The 21,922-nt window shown below is 38.4% G+C and overlaps 1 protein-coding gene across 7 annotated transcripts in view; it reads right to left on the bottom strand.

The window, feature by feature from the left end:
- osbpl9 (oxysterol binding protein-like 9) overlaps positions 1-21,922 on the bottom strand; it is a 55,667-nt gene that overhangs the window by 20,909 nt on the left and 12,836 nt on the right. For 3 of the 7 annotated variants that reach the window (XM_023263180.3, XM_055018800.1, XM_035944894.2), the window contains 6 exons: positions 10,216-10,292; positions 3,998-4,093; positions 2,770-2,817; positions 979-1,008; positions 844-894; positions 276-314 (listed from right to left, as the gene is read on the bottom strand). In XM_023263180.3, the coding sequence (XP_023118948.1) occupies positions 276-314; positions 844-894; positions 979-1,008; positions 2,770-2,817; positions 3,998-4,093; positions 10,216-10,292 (341 nt within the window). Of the gene's footprint in view, positions 1-275; positions 315-843; positions 895-978; positions 1,009-2,769; positions 2,818-3,997; positions 4,094-5,024; positions 5,185-7,010; positions 7,390-10,215; positions 10,293-21,922 lie in introns of those variants that run through there. The other 4 variants (XM_023263181.3, XM_055018801.1, XM_023263183.3 and 1 more) reach the window with 3 other exon arrangements.

Raw genomic sequence — 21,922 nt, 5'->3', positions numbered from 1 at the left:
AGTGAAAGAATAGTTCCCAACCATGGTTGAAAACTTGAAATCCCAGATGAGGTCAGGAAAAGTATTAACTTAATCAAGAGGAGAGTAGTGGCAGAAATGAGGGGAAAGAGCCTGAGATAGAGTTTATCTCCAAATTAGACGGCATGCACTAAAACAGGTTTGATTTACCCGCTTTTCTACATACAGGAGGGAGTAAATTAAGCCAGAAAAGAAGGTTAGCAGTTTCTTTGATTTTAAAAATTTTTTTTGTCATGGACAAAAAGTGTCAAACTTACTATAAGTCCGTTTGCGTGTTGTTGTTCGTTACTTTGGTCCTTAAAATTTTAAGAAGACAGTGTTAGACTGCTTGTGTAGGAAGAGTCATTTCACAAAGCATCCTGAGCGTCGGCGATGCAGAGGGCGATGAGGTCCATCCCTCTCATCACATTCCCCAAACTTGCCACATGCGGTGATCCTTTCATCACACGGTAAAATCCTCATTTTCTTTCAGTCGTGCAAAGAAAGAACAAGATTGCCAAACAAAAATGCACGTTTCCTCGAATCTTTTTCCAAAGTAAGAGTTAGTTTTAACAAAAGAGGCACCTCACAGCCACATGAAGCAGAAATGATTGCTCCACTTCCTTTCAGAGGGCTGAACGGAACATGTGATGAAAGAAGCACCGGGCGACACCCTCATCAACCAGCGACCCAGATAGCAACTGTAAGCAGGGAACTACCCCGAGGACGAAACGCAACACACAGTGCATGTGGTCTCACAAGAACAATGATTATGGAGAGATGGCACACCAAAAACTGCAGACAGAGAGAGAGAGAAAACAAACATGCAAAAGAAACTGGGTTTACCTTGGCAATCTGCAGCAGTACAATACAGTGCTTGATGGACTCTACCATACTCTGAAAAACAGAAAGGAATTCGTTAAACATTTGGACTTCAGCCCAAAGTCAGGATGGAAAATATGTTAATAAAGTTGGACTTACACAAGTAGTCTCCTTCAAATTTTCAATTTTCTGTCAAAAAGACAAAGAAAACAGGCTGTAAGCACAAAAACACTAAAGCAGAAGTGCTGATGCAACTGGATTAACAGGACAGGAAACACAAAGGAGTGAGAAACATCAAGGTAACTCATGTAGGACTGACTGTAGCAGCTTTTCTGCTTTGTGGGGGTTTTTTTTGCCCTTTAAATCTACAAGATCAAAAAAAGAAAAAAAAATGTCTGGTGAAGTCACTGTGATCAAGAAGTGACCAGAAGCTGTTAAACGCAGACAGGAAGTGAACACAGTGTGGTAGGAAAACACAAAATGCCACTGAGACGCCCTGAAACCAAACCGCTTCCTCCAACAAAACCAAACACCTCTTTCACTTGGATAACGTCAAGCTACAAGAACACCTGCTTTGTGGAATAAATAGCAAAGAGAAGGAAGATTAAGTGTCATTTTAGCTCGCTGTGGTGCTGCATTGTCTCAGACTTTGGTCACTTTGTTTAACCGTTATCACAAAAACAAGCCTCATACATGTGATGTGTGTTCCAGTGTACAACATGCATGGGAACATCCAGTAAGACTGAATACATTTTACCATGAAGACAACATGGAAGCCACTTGTAAGTTTGCACATATAATCACAATACACAGACCCATATAAACACCAGTTTTTGTGTTGAGTTCTGTTCACATTTTTCTCGAAATAGCAAAAAACTGGAACTTTGTCTTGTCGTACTTACAACACACCAAATTCCACTGAAGTAAGAAGCCTCAAAAGTTGGTGACATGTTGACCGAAGACTGTATTTTCAGTGGGAAATATGGAAACATCCATATATAGACACAGTTACAGGAACTTTCTGGGGCCAAAATACCACACTAGTTGGAAAATATTGCACTTCCATTTTCAAGGACCAATAATTAAGAACTTGTCCTCTGCTAAAGCCATTTGGAAACTGTTCTGTCTGTGTCCACACTAAAATTCATGGCTGTGAGAGATACATTTCTTTAGATATTGACTCCTCAAAGTCGCTTGAAAGGTAAGATGCTTTGTTGAGGAGAAAAAAATAAATAGATAGAAAGGTTCCAGGTTTGAACGCATAAAATTCTTCCAATTCAGCCAAAATATTAGACAGAACTTCAATCTGAGGCTAAATCTGAGACTTATTTTACATTTTGTAATAAACAACAATGTAATGTATGTAAAGCATAGCAGGTTTAGCATCCTGCAGCTAACAGTCAACAAACCAATTAATCTATTCACAGAAATTTCAGTAATTTGTGAAGTAAAAATGACGTTTTTTCCAGTTACAGCTTCTCAAATGTTAAAATGTGCCGCTTTTCTTTGTTTAATATCAATAAAAACAGAACATTTTTGCTTTTAAAACAGCTGTGCAGATGAGACAATGAACTCATTAATTAATAATTAAAACAATCATTAGTTGTGGTCTGATTAAAGTCTGACAATTGGCTCGTCAGTGAGTTGAGAACAGTTTATGGTGCAGCTGAGCATTTCTGCAGGATCCAGGTTTGTCCGTCTGTATAAATACTGTTTGCGTAGTAAAACGAAGCTAAATTATGTGGCGTTAGCTTGTTAAATGCTGACAGATGAGTCATAGCGTTCGATCCTTTTTGACTCGATGAATACTTTTTAAAAACATACTTCGAGCTGACAAACAGCAGAATTCACACACATGCACCACAAGCATCCTTTTTATTTGGCTTGGTGTTAATGAGGGTGAACCAGAGAGCCGAGACACAAGGACGGCGTCGCGTCGTCGGTACTCACTCTGCGGGATTCATCCTCTTTGCAGTCCTTGATCTTCTCATCAAACAGCTGTGTGGGAACAAGAAATTAAAAGAGAGACAGATGGAAATATGAGCTGAGACGACTCCACGGCAAAATGAGTATTCAAGGATCAGGAGGTGAATCTGTACAGACGAGATAATGGGGCGACAACAATTAAGGAGGGACACTCGAAAGAGTTTTCATTAAAATGTTCTGTCTGAGAGACACAGCATGCTTCTTTAAAAACATCGCTTTCTGCTTCATCACTGTGCTGCCGCAAATCTAAACCTCAGCTTCTGCTTTGTTAAAAAGACACGAAGGAGGTGGTGACACTGATTCGATTACAAGCCATGCAATGGATTCATATACAGTTTTAGGGTGATTTTTAGCTGCAAATCTTTCAAATTGACTATATTTCTGTCGATTGTTGTGGATTAATGTACACATTTAGGAAGAATTTTAAGTGCAAATCTTTCAAATTGACTACATTGCTTTTGGTTTCTGTGGATTAATGTACAGATTTAGGGTGAATTTCAGATGCAAAACTTAAAAAATTGACAACATTGCTTTTGATTTCTGTGATTTCTGTGGTTTAGTGAACAGATTTAGGATTAATGTAACGATTTAGGGTGAATTTCAGGTGCAAATCTTTCAAATGAACTATATTTTTTTTATTTTTGTGGCTTAATGTACAGATTTAAGGTAAACCTTAGGTGTAAATCTTTCAAATGGATCTTATTTCTTTTTTTTCCTTGAGGATAATTGTATAGATTTAGGATTATGTACAGATTTCAGGTAAATTTCAGGTGCAGATCTTGAAATTAACTATATTTCTTTCTATTTTTGCAGAGAAATGCAGAGATTTAGGGTATATTTTAGGTGCAACTATTTCAAGTGGACCATATTTCCTTTTTGTGAGGACTGATGTACAGATTTAGGGTAAATTTCAGATACAAATATTTCAAATTTACTACATTTCCTTGAATTTTTCAGGATTAATGTACAGATTCAGGCTGAATTTTAGGTGCAAATCTTTCAAATGGACTATGATTCTGTCTATTCTTGTGGATTAATGTACAGCTTTAGGGTATATTTTAGGTGCAGTTCTTTCAAATAGACTATATTTATTTTTAGTTACAATGGTGAAAGTGAGCAGTAGACAGCCATAAAAGAGTGAAATAAACCAGCTGAAACGATGGCGTCAGTGCATCTTTTTGCTGAGTCCTACCTTTAACTGGTCAATCAGTATCTGCAGGTAGGCGTCAGCTTCAGCGAGCTTCTTGTCAAAGTCTTGAACGCTCGGAACGAATCCTGCCTCGGCCTCCTGGAGACGAGAAAAGAAACAAAGCTGAGCATTAGTGCAGCTCCAACCAAATCCCTGACAGAAGGCATGCTAGTGTTTGCATATTCAAAGCAAAATACCCAACCACAGCCAATATTATCCATTCATAAAAACATGATTTCCTCTCTGCCACCTCCCGGCCAGGTAGGCTTTGTAAACTGTTACACAAAATGGTGGACAGAAGCGTCAACAGTCCAGGAGAATCTTCCAGCATCGTACTGTACCGGTGGGAGATATGAATACTATTGTTTGACGGCTTCATGAAAGGCCAGCGGGGCTGTCTGCCTCAGCGCCTGACTGGAGGCCAACGCATTTCAGGCTGCAACAAAACTAAATCGGGAAACTCAAGGCTGCAGAGAGTTTTAGCTAGAGACGGAGGACGGTGTGTAAAAATGGAGCTGAGGTGCACTCACATTCAGTGTTGGTTAATTAGCTTCCCTTAATAGCACACACACACATACACAGAGCAAGAGAGAGAGAGAGAGAGAGAGAGAGAACATAACATTTCATTACATAATATCCATTAAAAGGTAATTACTAGAGTATTGACAGAACAGACGTGACCGGGCATCTGTCTCTATCTGTCTGAGCTCACCCAGAACAATCCAGCTGGCTGCGACACAAAACTAAAAACAGGCAGATGGATGATAAACGTACGCACAGACAAGACTTCCTTAGAAAAATCAGCCTGTCGATGGCAAGGGCAACACAATAACCCCTCTACGTCAAGCCAGACGATTCAGCAGATGACTAACACGGTGTGTGTCATTGCACTTTATTCCTACATAGCAGTGACATGGAAAAAGGCAGAACACCACCTCTTACAAGTGAAAAAGCATGCAGAGAAACGGCCAAACTGAAAGTGAAATAAACAATTTCCTGCAGCTGTTAGTAAAACAAGTTCTTATCAAACCCTGCGTTTGGCTGCTGCTTTCTGGGATTTGCTGCGTCGCATAGTCCTGCCGCGTCCTGAGTTCGAGATGCCTTTTCTTCCTGCTAGAGATGGTTTCATAGGAATGTGAAGGAAAGCCATTAACCCAGAGCCAAATGCTGCCAGACCTGCTAAAGTTTAAACCGTTAAAAACACTTTATAGAGAACAAAGTCTGCATTGACTCAGCAGCCATGAAGCCTGCAGTTAATGGGGCAAACTTCCTCCAAAGATCAAAGGTGCTTTCACTGTCAGTGTGACTCGCAAAAACATAGCTGGCCACAAAAAGGCCTGAGCAAATATCTGAATGATGGGCTGGAAGTCACTCCAGTGACATAAACCTGCCTTGTCTGGTAACTCACTGCACTCAGATCATCAGAAGAGTTGCTATCTTTCTTGTCATGCATTAAATTCAGATGATTTTTACCTGAAAAAGCCAAAAACCAAATGTCAAATAGGGGGTAGTGCAAAAACATCTACAGGCAACTATGAAAATACAGGCAGGGCACTAAGTGAACACCACAGATTTCATAAAGAAGCATTGCAACTGAAAGATACAGTCCACTGATACAATATAGTATTTGCAAAAAGTATGCAAATACCTAATATTATAACGCAGTTTACATTATCCAATGATTTGGTGTAATAAAACTAGGGCTGAACAATTAATCTTAATGTTTTTGGAACTGTAATGTTTGGATAATTGTAAAATGTGTCACAGCATATCCTATAAATGCAGCATTGTGACGCTACAAAGATACTCTGGCCTACAAAACATACTCTGCAGACATTTGGGAATGTGCTTGTTTGGCGCAGCAAAAAAAACTTTATGTTGGTTACAGTGTCAAAAACAATGCAAAATTAGCATTCTTGCTAAAATCATGACTCATATCACAATTATCTATTCAAAAAAACTGAATGTAACTATTCTTTTAGCCCCAAAGAAAATTGAAAGAGTAGATTTAAAACATGATATTCATGTAAAAATAGTAATTATTTCATGTCTTGTAAACATACTGCATTCACAATATAGTATTCACAAAAAGCATCCAAACACACTGTTATACTGCGATTATTTACAGTCTGTGTAAGAAAACTATAACTGCACGGTAAACTGAAATATTACCAAACTTTCAAAGTGCATTATCCAAAATGCAGCAGCTGCAGTTTTGTGAAACAAGTAAAATGTGTCACAGCACACCGTTATAAATGATGCATTGGGACGCTGCAGAAATGCACCGGCCTACAAATTCTGCAGACTGCAGCAAAGATCGCATTATATTAAAATATTGCTGCTCTCGCTAAACTTGTGACTCAGATCGCAATATTTTTTGGAAGATGTTCCCCAAAGACAACAAAAAGAGCAGAGTCAACCTGATGTGCATGAAAATGCAGTACTGTTGACATGTCATTTACGTCCACTGCTGATATATCAGACATGTTTACATTTTTAGGCCTGAAAACACGTGATAAGAAAGTGAACTGCAGCAGCTGATATGGTGGAAGCAAAACAGGAGCAAAAAAAACAAGACAATCCCCTATTATTACCACATCTCATGTTTTGTCAACACAATACTGGAGGGGAAGACGGAGCAGATAAGTTTGGAAAGCGGAAAGTCAGAGGCAGGTGCTCGGTTTATAAACAGCTGCTGTTGGGCCACGTCATAACGCCGCTGCTTCCAGAAATATTCCCAGACGTCTGCACCTCCTCTCCCACTCATTCCCAGCCTCTGCATCCCCGTCACATGGTGGGAAAATTCACAGCAAAGTCTTGAACGCTCACGAAGCCACCAAACCAACCCAGACTCTCCAAACAACGCTCCCTCCCTCCCCCATCTATTTGTCTTTCCACACAGTGTGACCCACTTTAAAATGCTGCTGCCCCAGCAGCGCACTGCAGCCGTTAAACTTCTCCCAGCCATGCTGCAATGGCGTTTTTTTTTTTGTTTGTTTATGTGTGCTGTACTTACTGGGTGCCTCGCTCCAATGGACATGCTGCATTAAACCCTGCTCATCTCTCAGGCCGTTTACGCAGCCTGACACAAGATCTCTTTCTCCATTACTCAGGTTTTTCCTCCCCACGGCAACAAATCACCAGTTTTAGTGAAGTTAGCATTCTTTCCTTCCTCCTCCTCCTCCTCCTCCTCCTCCAGGCAGAAAACAATCCCCTCCTCTTGCTCTCCACTGCAGTCTGCCAAAGTAAACCACAGCAGCCCTCAGACTGTTAGCAGAGCCTCCAGTATATCCTTCAGCAGCAGTTATCAGCTGAGCGTTTGGTGTGAGGCGGACAGAGCCGAGTTAATCCGGGACCCTCCCCTGGCAGGAAAGGCACACTTCCTCTTGCACAGGCAGAACAGAAAACACACAAAGCAGCAGCAGCGAGGGCTGACAGGAGCCAGCAGCAACGGCCGCTCTGATTGGCCGAGGCGGCTGGGGCAGATGTTTGGTCGATCGAGCAACCGGGTCCGGGATTGGTCGACGCCGGGTCATGTGATGTTACGACAGCAGCGGGCTAACACCGCATAAGTGTGTGTATGTGTGCAAGCAGGAACACGTAGCACATCAGAAGGATTTGCCACAGAGGGAGGGAAGGAGGGAGGATGAAGGAGGGAGGATGAAGGAGGGAGGGTGGGAGAGCAAAATGAAAAGGTTGGTTATGAGGATGAAGGAGGAGGAGGAAGAAGTGTTTCAGATGATGATGACGATGGGAGGGAGCAAGAAGGAAGGTTTGCTTTAAGGGAGGAGAGGAAAGAAAGAGAGCAGTGTCATAAAAAAACAGGCATAAACACCAGTGGAACGAAAAAAAACCTGCCAGCGGATCAGCAGTTAAATGGACTTTCCATTAAAGTGAAAAAGCCTGGCTCCAGGACCAGCCTAAACTCACATCCTCCATTTATAGTGGCACAAATGTCACCATTATTTCTCAGACAAAACAGAGGCAGCGTTCCAACATCCATTCTACCGCACTATATACCACACCAGAAAAACATTTAGTGTGTCCTAATGCAGAGAATATTAAATGCTGTACATCACAAACACCAGAATATTCTACTACAGCATGCTTATCTGGCTACTTGGACCCACAATCCTCTGCAGTTAGGTCACAGACACGAGGAGTCGAGGCAACAGTGGCTTAATAGAATGAAACACCCCCTCGCCTCTCAGCTGTTAATTCAAAGTGACGTCAGTTTAAAATGACGTGAGGCTCAGCTGCATCATCTGTTCGCTGTTTTCTGACACAGCACAGCTGGATTTTATGATCTCTGCCAGATGAGCACAACAGCGAGAACATACAATATCTATTTACTGTTACTCACAGTGTGTTTTTTAACACACACACACATGCGCTAACGCATTAAAGAGGCACCATGCAAATACAGAGTGTATAATATAATGGAATGATACATATTTTACATACAGACACGTTTGTCAGTCCTTCTCCCGACATTATTTGTGTATTTTCCGCCTCATTTATGTCTCAGATGCAGAAAACATTTTATTGGGCTTTCTCGCTCAGAGTTCCTTCTGCAACTATCCTCATTACTCCATTGTATTTCATTGAAACATCCTTGATGATAAAGCACCAAGACTGAGTAGACTTAAAGCTTGATGTCTCGTGAGTTTAAACAAATTTGACGCAGATGACAGCTTCTTTCACTCTACAGACTGCAACAGTCAAAGTTTAAGGTTTAATACTAAAACTCTGTCCAGTTTGTGAGGGCAGCTCAGTTTGTAGTAAAAAGAAGAAAGTCTGTGATTTTTAACGCAGTCTGGGATTCTTACTTTTGGGTGGCAAAACAGATGAATCACCTTCTAATCTTTTAGATCACGTCAAACCCGTTGTAAAGAATCTCGGTTTGACGCTAACCTGAGTTTGGAGCAGCGTCCATCTACAATCCTGTTATTTCACCTGAGTAATGTTTCAAAAATATCTTAATGTTAAAAGATACAGAGACCATTTTAAAAGCTTTCATTTCATCATCCCTAGATTACTGCAGCTGCCTTTTAACCTGTCTGAACCAGAAATCTGTTTTCTGTGGTTTTATCCCGTTTACACTGGCTCCCAGTATGTTTAAGGCACATTTTAAGATTTTGCCAGTTAGTTTTAAAAATTTATATTTCGGACTTTTTAGTACCATACGCACCAGTGCACACTTTGAGAAAGTGAACAGAGTTTGCATTCAGGCCAAGAAATACTCAAACAATCTAGCTGAGGAAATTAGTTCAGAGAGGCTTTCCTGACAATTTATTTCCTTTGAACTGTCTTTTATTGCTTTCAATAATATTTTTTGTTTATCTTTTCGAAGACTGTGTTGGTTTACACACCATGTTGTGTTTTTAAGTTAGGATGATTTTGTCATATTTTGCTGTCCTGTGGAACACTTTGTAATTTTGATTTGAAAGAAGCTCTATAAATAAAGATTATTAGTACTATTATTAGGGATGCTAATGATGGATAATTCATTGATGAATTGCTGTTAATAATTTCACCTATTTTGTGGGAGATTTAGCTCGCAAAGGAGCCACCATGACAAAGACTTACGTGTTGTTTAATGGCCTCCAGTGTTCCAATGAAACCACAACACTTTTGCAGCAAATGTTAGGTGTTCGTGTTTAAACAAGTTCTTATTAGGATACGAAATGATGTCTATTGCACGACTAAGCAATTACTGATTGATAACACTGCTGATTATCACATGAGAATAAAAAAAAAAGATTGCATCCCTTAGAATTCTTATCATTTCCATTTGTACTAACAAGACAGATCTTGAAGTTTCAGGAACAAGCAAGATACATACAGTCTAAACGCACCTGATATGCAAAATCATCACATGAGCGTTGTGGTCAAACACACCACATCGTATCGAGTATGCAAATGTTTATAATCTGAAGCTCAATAAAAAATCTCACACTGAAAGCTCTGATATCTAGGCACCATATTTGGCCTCTAAATACGCTCACCGATCTTTTTTATGACTTTATTTATACCAGTACACTGTTCAAGCACTACAGAGAAGTAGCATGTTTACTTTGGAAAGTAGATGGTAAACAGTAAAAGTACAAACACAGAAATTAGCATAAACAGGCAGGCAAACACCGAGGAGCCCCAAAGCAAAACGGCGTCTTCTTCTTCAGATTCAACACTTGGACTCTAATAAGAGGCTGGTTACGTACCCGGAGCTGGAGGGTGTGACGGAGGATAGTTCCCTCTAAGGCGTGGATCCACTTCTCCCGTTCGTCTGCATCACGAGCTGAGGGTAGAACAAACAGACACACCCAGTGAGCCACGTTTTCCATACAGACACCGGCAGCAGCGAACCTCACACTCATTAGTGTTACACACTAATGACACCAGGACACAACACCGACATGACATGAGCAATGGTGACGCAGTGGACGCTGTGTTTTCAGCTGCAAAGGACTGCATACTTCTTATCAAAAACAGCTTCATTAACTATAACATTTTTGAGAGCTCACTAATGCACATTTTCAAGCATTATATTGTATTTTTTTAATCCATACAAAAGCATAAAAATGGTGCATTATTGTTAAATGAGGGTTATGTGATGGTCATTTTTCCACATCACAATCTTCAGTGTCTTTCAGTGAAGATAAAATTACAGAAAGTTACTGCATCAATCCAAGACACATTTCAGCACAAAAAACAGAATATACTGGGGCTTAAAGTGGGCTAACCTGTTTTATACATCCAGTATATTCTCCTCCAATCCAGTTTATACTCTGGGATATTATTTGAGCTATGATATGTCAAAACTGTCTCTGAATTTATTGAAAAGAAGTGAACTGAATCACCAGGACACCCAACAAACCACTTCAGTTTTCATCACAATATGAATAACAATAATCTGACATTATAATTTCAAAACTTTCATGATTCCACAAAGTATTTTCTGTAAACACTCCAATTTGACAGGATTTTGACTTTTTATATAACACATCTCCTACAGGTGCGTCACAAAATTCTGAAACCTGGTGAAGACAACAAAAAAATGTCTTTTTAGGGAACAAAATCTGCAATATCTCAGTAAATTGACCATTTTAACTATGTGAAGCAACAACACAGGTTACAGCATCATATTGTCAATAGCCTTGATGTGATTAACCAATAATATAACCCAAAAAAGTGGTACCTCTGATGGTGAAATAGTAGGAAAAAAAATCCTTGTGCTTTATTGTCCTACCAATTCCAGGCTGATTTTACTTCAAATTTATGTGGGAAAGAAACTCTGCACATTGAAATACACACTTATTTATAAAAAGCACAAAGTACCCTAGAAAAAAAAACAGTCTGCTTTATACATCGGGGTGTATTTTAAGCCATTAACCCAGTATCCTTTGGTTGTGGGTCAATCTGGCCTGCTACACCTGTGGGACTATCCTTTCTGTTTTATTTATTTTATTAAAAAGGGAATAAAAAAATGGAATAAATATTCAACATTTAGCCACAGGTGTTACAAATACTGGAAAAAAACAGATTCTACCTAATATAGATATTTTACTATTTTATATCTTAAATTAGTTTCTATCCTCATCTGCTCTGTGCTCAGTGTAAACACAACCTGCAGTTCAGCCAAGAATTCTCTGAATTTTTGCCAAGTGCCTGTTGGTCACAGCTGAGTCACTAATAGCTTCACAGTTGTGTGAAGGAGTACAGAATTTTTATTTTTTACAAAATGTGAATTGTTCAAATGGTTGGTTTTTGGTGAAATTTTAACCCTTGTGTCGTCCTGAGGGTCAATTTTGACCCGTTTTAAAGTTTGAAAATGTGGAAAAAAAATATATTTTCACAGTGAAACTTTTGATGTCCACATTTTTGGGAAATCTGTGAACATTTTTTGGTGGGAAAAAAATGTTAAAAATGCTTCTTAAGAACATTCTCAAAAAAAAATATCAACCTTTGTGAATGCTCTGAAAGAAAATATTAGAAGTTTTACTGATACATATGTAATCACTTTAGATATTTTTAGGATTTTTTTGGAAGATTTTTACTCATTTGTTGAAAATATTTACAACAATCTCTTGCCAAATTTGGAGGATTTAAAAAAAAAAAACTTTTAAGGGAAACTTTTAAGGAATTATTGGAATTTTCTTCCTGAAGGTTTTGTAAATTTTCAGGAATTTGTGGAATTTTTTTGCTGATTTTTTAAAATTTTTTTTAGACAAGGAAACAATATTTTTTGGTGCCTGTAAATGAAGACAACAAGAGGGTTAAATGAGGCATGTAGAATGAAACTATTTTAATGAAAATCATGATTTTATTCTCAGATTTGGTTAAATTTCCCAATGGAATCGTATGGAATCGTTCATGGCCTATCCTAGAGCTGATCATCCAATGTTTTTTTTCTGTTTATACAGTTTCTGGCTCTGAGAAGTGGCGCCATTTGGATTATTCTTTTTTTAAAAGATACGTTCAGAAACACATAAGCAATCTGAAACTCATCAAGCACTCACAAAACATTCTTGGTAGGTGAAAGTAGTGTTTCATATTAACTTTATGACGGTAAATCAGTACCAACAAAAAATCAGAATCGACTTCTATGATCTGTGTAAAAATGCAGTACTGATTTCAGTCTATGTTTTTTATTTTTTTCATATGAAGCTTTTAGGGTCAGAGTGTGAAACAGAGCAGGGAGAAGCTGCACCCAGAGAGCAAAGACAGAGAACAAACAGACTGGCAGTGACATTAAACAGTGGCCCATCACAGGCTCTGGCAGACGCCATGCACAGATACAAACTGCAAATGGCTGCTACACACTTTTTGGTGCCAGAATCGTACAGATATTATGTCCTCTGAGAAGACGTGGACTCAGCTGGGCTGAAGTGTTACCGGACTGGGCCTCAAAGCATCAAAGGTAAAGCAGCTGAATGATTTCCCCTCATAGTCAAAAATAACCTCAACGTTATAAGATGTGAAAGCAGGACTTAATAAGATATATTCCCTTGAATTATCTGGCAAACTACATCCAGTGTGTGAGTAGTTTTTCACCGAGCAGGAAACAAGACAGTGCAGCAGATGAATGGCTGCACTATCACAGAGGCTGAGCAGCGCTACAGCAGAAAAGCTTTTAAAGACATTAAAAGGCAGCCGAGGCTCAGGCCAATCCACTCAGACAGCGCCTTACTGCCCTCTCACTTTCCCCTCAGCCAAACAGACTCTCCAGAGGAACAGATTACTGCAGCTAATGTCGTTTGGCCCTATTCATGACAGAAAGAGACGGCAGCAGGGTCAGTTTAGGAAAACAAATACTGTAACTAGCATGAACCGAGTCCCGTCTTTGTCGTGGTCTGTGACATCGAGGACAACGTGATTTACTTTCTCAGGTGGGCGTGAACATTTAGTCAGCTGAGCGGGACTTAAGTGGCCGTCATCTGACATGAAAATTCTTTCATAATGTGGAGAGTCACATATTCAGGCAACAAGCGAGTTAAATGCGATTTCAACAGCTTGTTTCTGAACAGAAAAGAGGAGGAGGACAGTCAAACAATAGACATAATAGGATAAGATCCGGCTGTTACTGATGTGTTTTTCATTTAATGTCAAGAAAGGAGATTTTCTGAATGAAAAAACTACACAGGGAAGAAATTACAAGGCTTGTTATGTGCTATTTTGCAGCAAAAATCTAGTTCAATAGTGGAACAAAAGTCACAAAGTTCAGTGTTTCTCATTTCTGTAGCTCTGCAGAAACCCAACACAAACAACACACATGATCACAAGTGATGACATCTGACATGAAATTACTTTGCGAATGTGGACAGTTACATATTCCAACATCAAGCAAGTGAAACAGTTTGTTTTGACACAGAAAATGGAGCGAGGACAAAATGAAGAATGGATACGACAGGATAAGATTTAGCTGCTGCAACCTTGAGTGTTTCTCAAAACTTAGTAGTGCCCACAATAATAAGACTCATAATCATACATTGTCCAAATTAGAATAAACCCAGGAAGAACTCTGAAGGAACACGTTTTTTTTCCATTCATTCAGAAAACAGGAAATTAGAAGACTGTAGGAGTGAAAATGCTGCACGGTTAAGAGTTTATAGAGTTTGTTGTGCGCCATTTTGCAATAATAATGTAATTTAATAGAGGAATAAAAGGGACAAAAAGCCTAAAATCCACTGAGCCGAATGTTTTTCTATGTAGCTCTGCACAAACATGAACAACACACATGACATCTGACATGAAACTACTTTGTTAATGTGGAAAGTTTCATAATCTAACAGCAAGCAAGTTGTATGTCATTTCAGAAAAGACACAACAGGGTCAAGACTCATCTGCTACTGATGTGTTTCACATTTTAGACTGAGAACACTCCACAGTAAAGCGTTTACAGGCTTGTTTAGTTCTGTTTTGGAGTAATTTTCAAGAGGAACAAAAGAGACAAACGTCTAAAAGTCACTAAGCTTAATGTTTTTATTCCCTGTAGCTCTGCACAAACCCAACATGAAAACACTCAATTACAAGTGACGTCATCTGACTTAATTCTAGAGTTACATATTCCGTTAACAGGTGAGTTATTTGTTATTTAAACAGCTTGATTTTCAGAGTGAAAACATTGTACAGTGACGAGTTTACAAGCTTGTTGCAGATTTAAAGGGGATTTAAAAAGCTTGACCACTCTGACCACAGTGGTATTCAGCAGCCTGAGGAGCGTTATCCATAAGTTACTGCCAAGAAGGTAAAAATCTGCCTAAATATAATAGATCTAGGAAGAAATAGGAAGAAAGATGTATTTTTCATTCATTTTCTTGATTAGAATATAAGAAATGAGAAGTTTCAGGAGTGAAAACGCTGCACAGTGAAGAGTTTCAAGGGTTGGTTGTGTGCCATTTTGCAGCAATAATGTAATTTAAACAGAGGAACTAATCCAAGATTACCAACAGACTCAATCACAAGCGATGACATCTGACATTAAATACTTTGTTAATGTGGAAAGTTACATATTCCAACAAGAAGCAAGCCATATGGGCTTGTAAAAGCTTGTTTTAATCCAGAAAAGTCAAAAAAGGACAAGCCAAAGTTGACCATTCTGACCACAGTGGTATTCAGCAGCCTGGTGAGCGTTATCCAAATGTTACTGGTGCAAAGAATGGTGAAACTTGACTAAATATAATAGATCTAGGAAGAAATGAGAAGAAAGATGTTTTTTGTTCATTTTCTTGATCAGAAAACAAGAAATTAGAAGTTTAAGGAGTGAAAATGCTGCACAGTGAAGAGTTTATAGGTTTTGTTGTGTGCCATTTTGCAGCAATAATGCAATTTATATAGAGGAACAAATGGGCCAAAAGTCTAAAAGTCACTGAGCTAAATACTTTTCTTCCTTGTATCTCTGCACAAACACGAACAACACACTCAACTGTCAGATTTATGATGCACTTTCAACCCTGTCGGACTCTGATAAGCAGCGTTATATCAGAGGAAGGTGTGCAGAATGGAGCTTTTTACTGCAGCCTGTGATGGTTCTCTGCTCCAGAAACAGCAGAAGAATAAGCACATAGCGGAGCCACTACGCCTCACACCAATAAGCTCCAAACCATCCACCTACACACACTTTCCTAGTAATCACACACAGGCTGGATGACAGATACGCACAACACAAACAACCACAGAGCTGCAGAAAACAACGAGTAAAGATGAGATACCTGAGTTTCCTCCTACAGAGCAGCAGACAGACCTCATATCCAACATGGGGAACTGATACTGGACTCTGCCATAGAGGGTGTGGTGATCTAATTTTCCACGATACGACTGATGTCAGCACCAACGAACGGCAAAACAACCTTTAACAGATAGTAGACGCTCTAGAAAATAATGTTTTGGCTCGACAAATGACAACAAACACACTGCACTGACTTAGAAGAAATAGCGAAAGATATTTTTAAATTATCTATTGATAAGCTGTATAAATACAAGTTTTTAAGTTACTCATAAAATTTAGTTGTTCCAACAAGTATTTTAAATGGTTTTGTACTTAATTGCCAAATTAAATGTTAAGAATGTCAGATATAAAACGTTAAGTTGCTCCAATGTTAGGTAGGTCAGGGGTTTGCATTGAAATTTGACTTAAAATTTAGTTATCAAGCCAATTTTATGAAAAACATACTTCTAAATCAGCTAATGCAGACATTTGTTTTTAAATTACACACAATATGAAGTTGATGCAGCATAATTATGCCAACCCAACTCCTCAAAAAAATCCTTAATTTGATATGGGGTTTTTGGTGCTTTTGTTATTTAATTGTATCAAATGATGTTGATTTATTTTTAAAATCTTTAACCATATTTAACTCTATTTGTCCAGTTTTGCTTTTCTGGTGTTTTTCTACTTTTTGTAAAATCTTAACTTTTAAAAGTTGTCATATAAATGTATTATTATTATTATTATTATTATTATTATTATTATTATTATTATTATTATCGATTAAGTGGTGGGAATTCCTCTTTATAGTGCAGAAGAAAAATCTGCCAAAAAATGATATTCAATAGTGACAAAAATCTGGAGTTACTTAGTACTTCAAGGTGCTTAAATGTGACATAATTTCCATAAAAGTGCAGCTACACCTGGATGTCTTGGCAGCAGGACTACAAATTTACACTCAGGTGATCCATTTGTACCTGAATTATTCCTCAGCTTACTTACAGTAGGTTGTAAATCATGCAGCACCTCTGTGTCACTGTAAATATGTTTTCCAATACACTGTCCCCTGAGGATAAACCCAGCAGATGCTATGTGTTTGTGTGTTCGACTCTCAGGGGGAAACTCCTGAACAATGATCTCATGTGACCGCCTGCATGGTTTTCATTCTCATTTTCTGTGGCTTTTCTTGTACTTTTTGGTCCTTTTTGCACTTATTACATAAATTGAAACTGACATGACATGAAGGAAGTTGGAATGGACAAAGTTGTCATGCTGTGTATTAACCCTTTTAGTTAGCAGAATACTTTGTTCTTTATTTGTGTTGCATTCTGAAAAAGCAGCGAAAATGTGTTATGATATGTAGATGAATATCTGGCATCAGCTGCTATCTACACGGAAGCTAATGACATTATTGGAGCATATGGCTGCACAATATATTATTTCAACGTCAATGATGTGAAGTAAGGCAAATAGACAAACAAAATGTAAAAATCTCCCAACATATCATACTACAAGTTTCTTTTTTTGCTGCTTGATTTGCTCAATCCTTCTCCAAAAGAAAGCTATCGGATAGAACATCATTCACTCTGATTTATGGGTTCTGGGATCAACTGATTTTGCTTTTTCTTTTTTTAATATTTTTTTTTTACATGCAGGGTGCAAACATGTACAGCAAAAGAAGGAAAAAGCTGAAGAGAAACAATGAAAAGGAAGATCTGGCTGCAAAAAAAATAAAACCTAGTTGCATGGAAATATTTCGACTTGACCAAAGACAGCAACTCTCTCGTAGTTTCTTGCGATTTTTGTCACCATACAGGGAAATAATTGATCTGACAATTAAATCAGGACCACAGAGCTCTGTATGACAAACCAAATCAAAAACTAAAAAAATATTCTGGCCGTCTTTGCTGGTGTTGCATCAAGTAGGAAATGCTACAAACCTAATACTTTTTTAATTTTTCTATGCAGATGCACTCCCTTACAAAACATTGTGCAGCTCTATTGGACCAGCATCCTTTCCATGCTGATACCTGGCCAACTGTAAATAAAACAACTCAGCTGCCACAATCTGGCAGACGGCACTGGAAATGGGCTGAAGTTCAGGAGATGAATGCAGCTTCTGATAGTTACAGTCACCCAGACTGTAGACAAAGCCATCATAGATATGCAAACAAATGTGGATGTGCCAATATGTGCACCAGCCCTGGCACAGTTACCACACATAGACAAACAGACTAGTACAAATAAATTCACACACTGAGCTAACAGCAGCGGTGATGCATCTCTGACCCCTGGACTCTCCTCCCAGCTCAGCGGTCAGAGTATCCATCACCATCATTGCCCTTTACAGTGCTCAGCCTTTGCTCATAATGCAGCTCCTCCTTTCTCCAAAGGGCCTCTGTGAATTATTCATCCTCCCCTCTTTCTCCTTCAGACAAGCAGATGAAACGTGTTTGTACATGCTCCTGCACAAGGCCGCCGAGTTTGATGCTGGACTAGTCAATACAGTGACGCTGCAGCTACGCAAATGTGCTGCAAGAAAACCACAATTTCATTATGGAAATAATTTGACGGAGGTAATCTCGTAAGCTCCAGTGGTGCGGCAACAAAAGATTATATTGCTTTGGATTGGTTGAGACAGAGAGTGGTCAAAAATGGAGACAAGGTGAGAACTTTACAAAAAGAAAACGACAGCTGACAGTGCAGGCGATGTCAAGGTGAGAAGGGGGATCCTGGAGAGCGAAGACAGCGAACATGAGGGGAGGTCTCTCATCCTGGACCGAAGCTCTGGGCGGGTCAGGCGGCCGGACGGTGGGAAAAGGAGACGAGGAGAGATTGATAGCCTCTGTAGACGAGAGGAGGCGAGCAAAGAGCAAAGTGAGGGGAAAGAGGAAAAGGGCTCTCAGGCAACTATTATACAGCACCGGGGGAGAGGAGCCGATGAATAATGGATGCTTCTCTAAATAGAAGAGCTGCACTCTGGGCTAACATAGGGGCTGCTGAGCTACATCTGAACCTGCAGGAAGCACCGTCCCGTAACAGAGAGCACCAACCATCAGTCCAAGTATTTTCTGTCATGCTTCACGTTGCTGCAACATCCCTGCATTTAAACCTATGCTTTAGGTAAACTTTGCACATTTAAAATAACACTACAAGACAAATTGTTCCTACAATTAGAATAACCATGTGCAATATTGTTTTTTCCACATTCAAAAGGAATCCATGCCGTATCAGATTTTGTACATTTAGAGGAAAATATCAACAGTACTTTTTTTATTTTACATTTTTCGATTGTTTCTCCATTTTTTGCAGAATCCCCTTTTCTGTTATAACACTGCAAATTTCCCCAATGTGGGATTATCTTATCTTATGGCATGAAAAGCACATAATCATACTTAGCATGGCTCAGTTCTTTAAAACAATCATCTTCTGTTGTCCTTCGACTCAGGGCAACATCAGTGGATTTAAACCTAGGAGCTATGAACATTTTGTAGATTTAACATACTCTGTACAGTATATATTTATGTCTATATATCAAACATTATCAATGTCCTTCTAATTATAGAATGCAATATTGTTATTTTCCATATTTAGAGGATTTTGTGCAGCATCTGAATTTCTACATGTAGAAGAATCTGCACAATATTAACACTTCTTATCGCATATTGCTTATTTATTTTTCATTTTTCTACTTATGTCCCCTACATTTTGACCACCTTTGCTGCCGTACCACTGAGTATTTCCCCACTGTGAGATTATCTTATCTTAGAACATGAAAAGCCTTTGTGCTCTAATGTTACTCAGCACGGTTCAGGATCATCTTCTGTCATATTTCACTCCAGTGCAACATCAATGCATTTAAACCTCGTATATGAATTCTTTTTGCACTTAAAATACTGTGAATAATCAGATTTTTTTCCTACATATAGAAGAATCTGCACAATATCAACAGTATTTAATATGTATTTCTCGTTTATTTTTTGGTTTTTTACTGATGTTCCTACACTTTTTTTCGCACTATTCCCTTTGCTGTGCTGCTGTAACACTGCGAACTTCCCCTATGTTTAATTAATAAAGACTTATCTGATAACATGAAAAGCATATGTGCTGTAATGATGCTCAGCATTGTTTAGCATCATCTTCTGTCATACTTCACTCTGGTGCACCACCAGTGCACTTAAAACTGTGCATTACGATTACCTTTTTGTACTAAAAATACTCTCAACAGTACATTTTTTCTACATATAGAAGAATCTGTGCCATAACAATGTTTTCTACTCATGAAAGTATCTGTGCAATGTTTTTATTTTCCACATTCAAAAGGAACCTGTACAAATCTGAATTTCTAAATATAGAAGAATCTGCACAACATCAACAGTACTTTTGTATATTTCTTGTTTATATTTTGTTCGTCTACTCCTGTCCAACACTTTTTGCATGATCCCCTTTGCTGCTGTAACACTGCAAATGTCTCCAATGTGAGATTATCTGATTTCATCTCATAACATATGTGCTATAGTGATACTCAGCATGGCTCAGCCCTTGAAAAGAATCATCCACTGTCATGCATCACTCCGGTGCAACATCAGCGCATTTAAACCTGTTTCTTATCAATACTTCTTACATTTAAAATACTCTTCAAAATGTAATTTTTCCTATATATTGAAGAATCTTGGCAATATCGGTATTTTCAACATTCAAAAGGAATCTCGACAGTATCTGAATTTCTATGTATTGAAGAATTTGCACAATATTAACACTACTCAAAGTATATTTCTTGTTTATTTTTTCGACTGATGTCCCTTCATTTTCTGCATGATCCCGTTTGCTGCTGTAACGATAAAAATGTCTCCAATGTGAGATTATCTGATTTCATCTCAGAACATATGTGCTATAGAGACACTCAGCATGGCTCAGCCCTTGAAAAACATCATTTTCTGTCATGCTTCACTCCAGTGCAGCATCAGTGCATTTAAAACTGTGATATTAATATTTTTTACATAAAAAATACTCTACAGAGTATTTTCTTGTACATATTGAAGAATCTGTGTGATATCACCATCTTTAAATGTTATTTTCCACATTTAAAGGAAGCTCTTTAAGTCCAACAACATAATGTGACACCGATCTCTTCTCTCTATACCTTTTCTACTGAAACAACAGAAATGCAGCACTGTTACTCTCGCCATATCTGTACGCATGAAAGGTCTACCTAATCGTTATTATATTATCTTTATCCATATTGTACTTTTGCATGTCTTGTTCCTTAAGATGCTTCACTTGTATCTCTGAATTTCCCCAGTGAGGGATGAATAAAGTTGAATTTCTACCAAAACAGTAGAAGAAAATGCTCAAAATAAACAGTACTTGTGTCTACTTCTTGTTTATTTTCTATTTTCTCCTAATAACCCTATATTTTTTGTATTTTATCCCCCCTTTGCTCCAGTAAACTGCAAATTTCCCCTATGTGGGATTAATAAAGGATTATCTTACCTTATAACATGAAAAACACTTATATTCTGTAATGATATTCAGCTACACTGGGAAATTCTAGCAATAACCTATAATTCCTTCCTTTAAACCTTGTAATCTTTGCAGTGATGGTCTGCCCACCACACATTTTACGCAGTGGCATATCTGTACATCTATATATATATATATATATATATATATATATATATATATATATATATATATATATATATATATATATATATATATATATATATATACAGTCGGATACATTCAGATGTTGCTGTGAATCCTGGGAGACTGACTGCATAACACGCTTAGACCAGAATCCATTTACAGCAACAGAGAAATGTACTCCTGCCCAACATCCTGTGCATCTCTGCTGATATCTAAACTAACAGCTGATGCATCCAGAATCTCACGTTCTAGCGTTCACATTAAGTGCTAATTTTCTATCCGTTCTTCCGGCCGTGATACATGAGCTGCTCCTCTGGGTGTTTGGAGAGCAGATGCATCTTACGGTGACATTTCATTGTTTCCTCCCAAACACAGAGATGACCGCTGGGGTTGCAACGTGATGCACAGTTGATGCACAGAGTGTCCTGTACAAGGATACGCTGCTCTCAAAGTTAATTTATTCCCACAGAGGAGATTTAACCGATCTAAAAATAGCAGAAATACGAGCTCTACAAATTGGAAAATCAGTGCATCATCATATTTACGCCACGTTTATCTTCTTTGTTGTCTAG

Source organism: Amphiprion ocellaris, chromosome 2 (genome assembly GCF_022539595.1).
Source record: "Amphiprion ocellaris isolate individual 3 ecotype Okinawa chromosome 2, ASM2253959v1, whole genome shotgun sequence".
Classification (NCBI taxonomy): domain Eukaryota; kingdom Metazoa; phylum Chordata; class Actinopteri; family Pomacentridae; genus Amphiprion; species Amphiprion ocellaris.
This window is presented reverse-complemented; position numbering and strand designations above follow the sequence as displayed.